General features: G+C 39.7%; 1 protein-coding gene across 3 annotated transcripts in view; it reads left to right on the forward strand.

The window, feature by feature from the left end:
• Positions 1-7,465, forward strand: part of SCP2 (sterol carrier protein 2) — a 97,123-nt gene that overhangs the window by 55,769 nt on the left and 33,889 nt on the right. For all 3 annotated transcript variants that reach the window (XM_017504385.2, XM_017504383.2, XM_017504384.2), the window contains one exon: positions 3,780-3,933. In XM_017504385.2, the coding sequence (XP_017359874.1) occupies positions 3,780-3,933 (154 nt within the window). The remainder of the gene's footprint in view (positions 1-3,779; positions 3,934-7,465) is intronic.

A 7,465-nucleotide genomic window follows, 5' to 3' on the forward strand; every position in this document is an offset into this window, starting at 1 on the left:
TGTTGACCAGGATGGTCTCGATCTCTTGACCTCGTGATCCACCTGCCTCGGCCTCCGAAAGTGCTGGGATTACAGGCTTGAGCCACCGCGCCCGGCCAGCATACAATTTTTTTCCTTAAGTTGAGAACTTCCACCTTTTCACTTAAAGGAAGCACTTACATGCACATCTGAATTGCCACCTCACTCCTCTCTCACTTTGGGGCCATCATGAAGTAAACTAAGGATGACTTGAACGCAAGCACTGCAGGACCCGTCACAGTTGTTCTAATAACAAAGATGGCTACTAACTGACTAATGGGCAGGTAGGGTATACCACTTGGATATGCTGGGCAAAGGGGTGATTCACAAACCAGGTGGGATGGAGCCAAATGGTGTGAGATTTTATCATGCTACTCAGAACAGCATGCAACTTACGAATTATTTATTTCTGGCGTTCTTCATTCAATATTTTTGGACTATAATCGACTGAGGGTAACTGAAATTGGAAAGTAAAACCATGGATGTGAGGGCGCTACTGTACTTTACTTTTGTTTTTGAAATATATTTTACATGTGATAGATAATTTTATATCTTTTGGAGAGAAAAACTGCTCTATTATAAATATACATTCTTCAGTCTGTGCTGAGTCTATGAAAGCTTTTTGCTCTTTGAAGCTCAACAAGCCTTTTCTTTCTCAAAAATTCAGGCTCTCAGAGTAGAAAACCATGCTTTTTAATGTTGTTTTTGGAAAAGCATTTAGATGTCTAATTTGAAAATAAAGCAGAATTATGACTTTATTGTACTTGGCCATCTGGATAGTATAGGAAGGTTTATAGTGTCAAGCAGAAGGAAGAAAAGACCTCAGATAATAACTAAAAATGTTATTCCCTATAGCTTTTCCATTCTGTGGTTATTAATAGCACTTAGTGTCCTTGTCTTTGTTAACACTTTGCATTTACATTACACCGTGAATTCTCTGTTATCTTTCACATTTGGTAAAGTGCTTGATATATGTTTGAATGGTTTATTTTTATAAGCAACTGGATTGTATACCTTTATCTATGTAGCTGAGTCCTAGGCCGGTTACTTTCATATAAAAATGTTGACCAACATCTTGCAGCAAGATGATGGTTTGCAACCAGTTGGTTGAAAGTACAGGTGGCCTAGACTTGCATTTGGCATCTGAAATGTGAGCAGCCTGGTGGGACTGAGCCCTCAACCCATGGAATCTGACACTGTCCCCAGGTAAATAGTGTTAGAATTGAAATGAATTACAGAACACCTTGTCAGTGTCTGTAAAAGAATCGATTTGGTATTTGGGAGAACTCCTCACCTTCCCGACATCTGGTCACAGAAGTGTGCTATGAATGTGTTGAGTAGACAGGAAGAACAGCTTGCTTTTTCTCTTTACATCTAGCTTATAATTTACATAACTGTTAGGGCTTAGAAACAATATGCCAAAATAAAAGCCTCAGAAGCAAAAATTTTTCTGTGGCCTTCTCCTGACCTCCTGTCTCTCAGTCCCATTCTCCTCCCCACCTCCCCCATCCTAGGCCAGACATAGAAACTAGAATCCTTCTTCCTCAAAGCAGGTCATGGAAACCAGAACTTCTTTTCCCCAAAGCCAGTTGTAAAACCTAGAATACTACTCTAACTTCCCTTCATCTTTCTGTGTAAAAACAGGCCATAAAGAAATTATCTGACCTATCTTGTTTGACAATAGGTCATAAGACCCCCGTTCCAGAAAGGGTCCTGCCCCACACCCAGAAGGAAGGAGTGCATGTTCAGAGAGGTCAAGAAGAATCTCAAGGGACGGGCCTGGCTGGGTTTCTCCACTCAGTCTATTGGCATTAGATCATATACCTTTTGTCCAATCGTATTTCTATATAGCTCTTCCATACTTTGTTGAACTTAAGCATAAAATGGACAACCTCCCCTATATCTTTCGATCTTCATTCTGAATGCTCCTGTGTATATATGTTAAATACATTTGTATACGCTTTCTATAATTAATCTGAATTTTACAAGTTGATTTTTCAGCAAACCTTCAGAGGGCCAGGGAGAACTTGGTCCCTTTGCCCGCTTCTACATAACCATTCCCCAGTTATTTCACTTATAGATTATTTAGGTTTTCACTTACAACAATATGATGAACTGATAGCTTTGTGTGTAAAACTTTCCCTACATTTGATTATTTCCATGAAATGGTTTTGAAGGCATTTTAAAGACTCTTAATAACTTTGTACATTGCTTTCCAAAAAGGTGGTCCAGGTTTAAACTTTGACCAGTTCTATATGGAGGTGGCTATCTTGTCATAGTTTCCCCTGCATTGATTATTCCCATTTTTAAATATTCTTAGCAATTTGATTGGCATAAAATGGTATCTGTTTGATCAATGACAACATTGAGTATTTTCTCAAATAGTTGTGAATTGCATCTATTCTTTTGTGAAGACAACTAGCAGTGTATCTAAGACCAGTTTGAATATTTTTTGTCTTACATATTCATTTAGACATTTTATAAAGGCAGATTTCCAGTAAAACTGATTGCCCCCAAGTTTGGGTATAATAATTTCAATTTGACCTTCCTCATTATTTCTAAAAGGTTCATAATTCAAAAAATTATTACCAGGTGTGGAGCTATCGCCTTTTTTTTTTTTTTTTCCCCCCCGAGACAGGGTCTCGCCCTATAATCTTGCCCTGCTGGAGTGCAGTAGCATGATTATAGCTCACTGCAGCCTTGACTTCCTGGGCTCAGGTCATCCTCCTTCCTCAGCCTCCTGAGTAGCTAGAAACTACAGACATGTGCCCCCATGCCTGGCTGATTTTTAAAAGTTTTATTTTTAGCAGAGATGAGGTCTTGCTATGTTTTCCACACTGGGAGCTACCTATTTTTAAACAGTGTTTAAGATACATGGTGTGTAAATATATAGACATTGCTTAGAAATGAAAAGCAGCAATTAAATTTCTTGGGGAAGTTGGAGTTTATATAGGAAATTGTCACAGGTACTCTGGAATTGGAAGTTGTGGCTGGGGATGTGCATGGAAGAATAGGCAACATAAGTAGTAGATCTGCAGACCAGTCTATCCTGATAGAACATTCTTAACCCAGTGTCCCTTCAATAGCTGGTCTGATGGAAAGGCAAACAATTGTACGTCTGGAATCATGGGTTCAACTAACCTCATCTCTGGAATTAGCCTGCTTTGTGACCATAGATTATTTAACCTTTCTGTTTCTCAGTGTTCACATCAGTAAGTTCCTTTCAGCTCTAAACAGCTTTGATTTTATTATCCAGGGGACAGAATGTTACCCTTGTGAATCCAGAGCTTTTCTTGTGAGTAGCTGTGAATAGGTCTGGAAAACAACCCATTCTCGTTGAGAACTACTTGGGAGAAAATAATAGGAAAAATTTCCCATACCAGCTAAACTTTTTAGGGAATGTAAACTTCCAAATCCTTGTTTATCTTCTTTTGATACATTAAAAATGGTAAAATAAAATTAATTTTAAGCAGTTTTCCCTGGACTAGAGAATTGTAGATTCAGTGTCTTCTCTTTTAACATGCTGGAAAACAACAGGTTGACTAAGTTTAAAGAGTGCAGGAAAGAAATTTAGACAGAAAATAGCTACAAAACCCTTTCAGTGTTTTAAGAGAAGTTACTACAGTATTTAGACAAGCGTGGTCTCGGCTTAATCAAATGCTTTAATTTAAAGTCACAAACATCCTTTTTCTGGCTTCAGAAAGCTGGGGGAGGCAGCTTTCTAATTCAACAGATTTAGTGCTCTGTGTTCGATTTGTTAGGTCTGGCTCAGTGTGCGGAGCTCTGCTGGCAGCTGAGAGGGGAAGCCGGAAAGAGGCAAGTTCCTGGTGCAAAGGTGGCTCTGCAGCATAATTTAGGCCTTGGAGGAGCAGTGGTTGTAACACTCTACAAGATGGGTTTTCCTGAAGCCGCCAGGTGAGTGACGTTCTGAGTTTTGTGTGTCAGTTAATCCTTCTGACTTTTCACAGTTGATGATGTTTTATATGTAAAGAATTATTTTATTGTCTTAGTATTTAAGGAAAAGTATCTCATTACATTGTTTTAAGAACATGACTTTAAAAGTGGCCATTAGGTTTTAAATATAACCAACTTTAGGATAATTTTGTTGAAAAAGGAGCCAGCATAGTCACTAACGTGCTGAACTAGAAGCCTGAGTTGGCTGGGTATGGGTCTTAGGCCCTACCAACCTGAGTAACTTAGGCAGATCTCTCCCCATGGCCTTCCAGCCTTCTGAGGTGGTTTGGGGAGTCACCAGATGTGCTGACTGGATCTTTGCAAATTTGTATTTTCGAGTCCAGCTAATAAACCCTCGTTGCTGCTAGAATTCTTTTTGTCTCTTGGTGACTTTCTTCCTCTCCTTCAACTGGCTGTACTCCACAAGTTTGCAGGCACTTTCTTTCCCATCCCACTCAGAATCCCTCAACTGCTTTGCACATCTCTCAGAGAAGTGCTCCTCCCCAGAGGAAAAAAGCGCCCCCTCCTGCCAAAGGCTCGATTTTCCTTTTTCCATGCTTTTATTTCCAATCACTTTCTGTAACTTCCTTATCTTTCCATTGGCACCTTTCCCTCTGGCAGCATACATGTTCACGTCTTCCCTTAGATTTCTTTTTCTCCTGGCCTTAATTGTTCTTTTTCATGATGAGTCTTTTATATTGAGACACCTTTGTTTTTCCAAGCCGGAATACCTCACAGTCTAATTTTTTACTTCACCATTGAGGTAAGGCCACAAGTATCTAAGTGAAATTGAAAAACCTTGTCTTTATTTTTCCTATTTACTCTGTTTAACTCTTCTGTAGCTTTTGACATTAATTGGCTCCCCTTTTTCTTTGGAAATTCTTGGTAATTATTTAATCATTTATTTGCACTTTTTTGTTTCTCCAACAAAGGATACGAGATACACTTCTTTTATTGAGTCCATTATATTCTTCTGTAAGTGCTTGGATCTATTCTCTTCTCCTCTCCTCTTTCTCTGCCCAGAATATAATTTCTGTTGTAAAACTTATATTTTAAAGCCCATCTCAAATACTGTCTTTCTGAATATCCACAGCACTTTGTACATTTTTGGGCACTATCTAGTTGGTTTGGTTCCCTTTATTATATGAAATCCTTAAGGCCTAAGACTGTGACTTACATCTCTTGTTCCTAGAATCTCTTATGGGTTTATTAAATTGGAATAAAAGGTATTGAATCTTAAGTTTTTGTGAGTCTTTTTTTCTTTGTTTTGAGACAGAGTCCTGTTCTGTCGCCCAGGCTGGAGTACCGTGGGGTGATTGCCGCTCGCTGCAACCTCTGCTTCCTGGGTTCAAGTGATTCTTGTGCTTCAACCTCCTGAGTAGCTAAGATTGCAGGCATGTGCCAACACATCTGGCTAATTTTTTGTATTTTTAGTAGAGATGGGGTTTCACCATGTTGTTCAGGCTGGTCTTAAACTCCTGACCTCAAGTGATCTGACCACCTTGGCCTCCCAGAGTGCTGGGATTACAGGCATGAGCCGCTGCTCCCCGCAGAATCTTAATTTTCCTCCTAAATCTGATTCATTGGTTCTCTATTGACTCTGAAATTCTATTCAGTTGATATTTGGAGTTAAAAATCCTTAGCAAAGAGTTAAAACTATAAAGAATTACGATAGTCATCATGTTAGTATCGCTCTCTGATTTGCTCAGATTAGAAAGTTACTAATTTGGGGTAACAGACTTATTTTAAATGTGGAATTCTCAGTTCCTTTACTTTCAAGATACTAAATAACTAGAAGAAAGGACAGTTCTCATTATCCAGAGTTGACACTTCTGGGAAGGCAGAAGCATGAAAACAATTCAGAAGTTATATTAATGATTAATGAGAAATTGGCTTGAAATATTGCAGATATTATTGACAGCCAAAATTAGGGAAATAATTCTTTTTTTTTTTTTTGGGACGGAGTTTCGCTCTTGTTACCCAGGCTGGAGTGCAATGGCGCGATCTCGGCTCACCGCAACCTCCGCCTCCCGGGTTCAGGCAATTCTCCTGCCTCAGCCTCCTGAGTAGCTGGGATTACAGGCACGCACCACCATGCCCAGCTAATTTTTTGTATTTTTAGTAGAGATGGGGTTTCACCATGTTGACCAGGATAGTCTCGATCTCTTGACCTCGTGATCCACCCGCCTCAGCCTCCCAAAGTGCTAGGATTACAGGTGTGAGCCACCTCGCCTGGCCTAGGGGAATAATTCTTAACTCTGATTAAGTTAAGTGCAGATATAGTTTTAAAATGTGGTTGTGGTTTGGTTTTAAACAAAATAATTTTAAGCTACCCATTGCACATGATCTGATTTTTTTTTGTTACTCACTTAGCTAACTCTGGTGGAACAGCTGCTACATACTTAGGCCCAAGAAGTATGGTCCTCTAAATAAGTGGGGAAAGCAACATACTTTTTTCAAAATGCTCTAGAAGCTCAGAGGAAGAAATTATTATGAAGAAAGTAAATTTGAGCTGAGATGACTAGGATTGCCCAACAGAAGTATAGGGGAAGGGCATTCCAAGTCTGTACATAGGTATAGAAATTTGCAAATACAAAACAAAACAAACAAACAAAACAACAACAACAACAAAAAGAAATTTGCAAATAGAAGGAGGTTTGGCAAGGGGTTATGCTGTGTGAATGGAGAGTAGATTATTTTGTGTATGCCTGGGTGGAGGGACAAAGTGGGATTATGATTTTGAAGTGATTCAAATGCAATGCTCAGGAGTTTGGAATTTATCCTATAGAATATGGAAAGATATTCTTTTTCTTTCTTTCTTTTTTTTTGTGAGTCAGAGTCTTGCTCTGACACCAGACTGGAGTGCAGTGGCATGATCTCGGCTCACTGCAACCTCTGCCGCCTTGGTTCAAGTGATTCTCCTGCCTCAGCCTCTCAAGTAGCTGGGATTACAGGTGCTCGCCACCATGCCTGGCTAATTTTTGCATTTTTAGTAGAGATGGGGTTTCACCAAATTGGCCAGGCCGTTCTCAAACTCCTGACCTCAGGTGATCCACCCACCTCAGCCTCCCAAAAGTGCTGGGATTACAGACATGGGCCATTGTGCCTGGCCTGAATTTCTTTTACAATCAGAACTTGTTAGGTAATTTCAAACAAACAGGAAAAAATTCTAAGAATAATACAAGGAACCAACTCCCTTATACCTTCTACCTAGATTTACCAATTGTTGATATTTTGCTCATTGGCCTTATCGTTTTTCCTCTGCATGTATTTATATCTATGTACGCTTTTAACTATCTGAGAGAAAGGTGGAGTTGTTTTGTTTTATTTTATTTTTTTGAGATGGAGTCTCACTCTGTCACCCAGGCTGGAGTGCAGTGGCGCGATATTGACTCACTGCAAACTCTGCCTCTTGAGTCAAGCAGTTCTCTGCCTCAGCCTCCTGAGTAGGTGGAATTACAGGTGCCTGCCACCACACCCGGCTAATTTTTTT

The sequence above is a fragment of the Cebus imitator genome, unplaced genomic scaffold (genome assembly GCF_001604975.1).
Source record: "Cebus imitator isolate Cc_AM_T3 unplaced genomic scaffold, Cebus_imitator-1.0 Scaffold322, whole genome shotgun sequence".
In the NCBI taxonomy this organism is placed as follows: Eukaryota; Metazoa; Chordata; class Mammalia; order Primates; family Cebidae; genus Cebus; species Cebus imitator.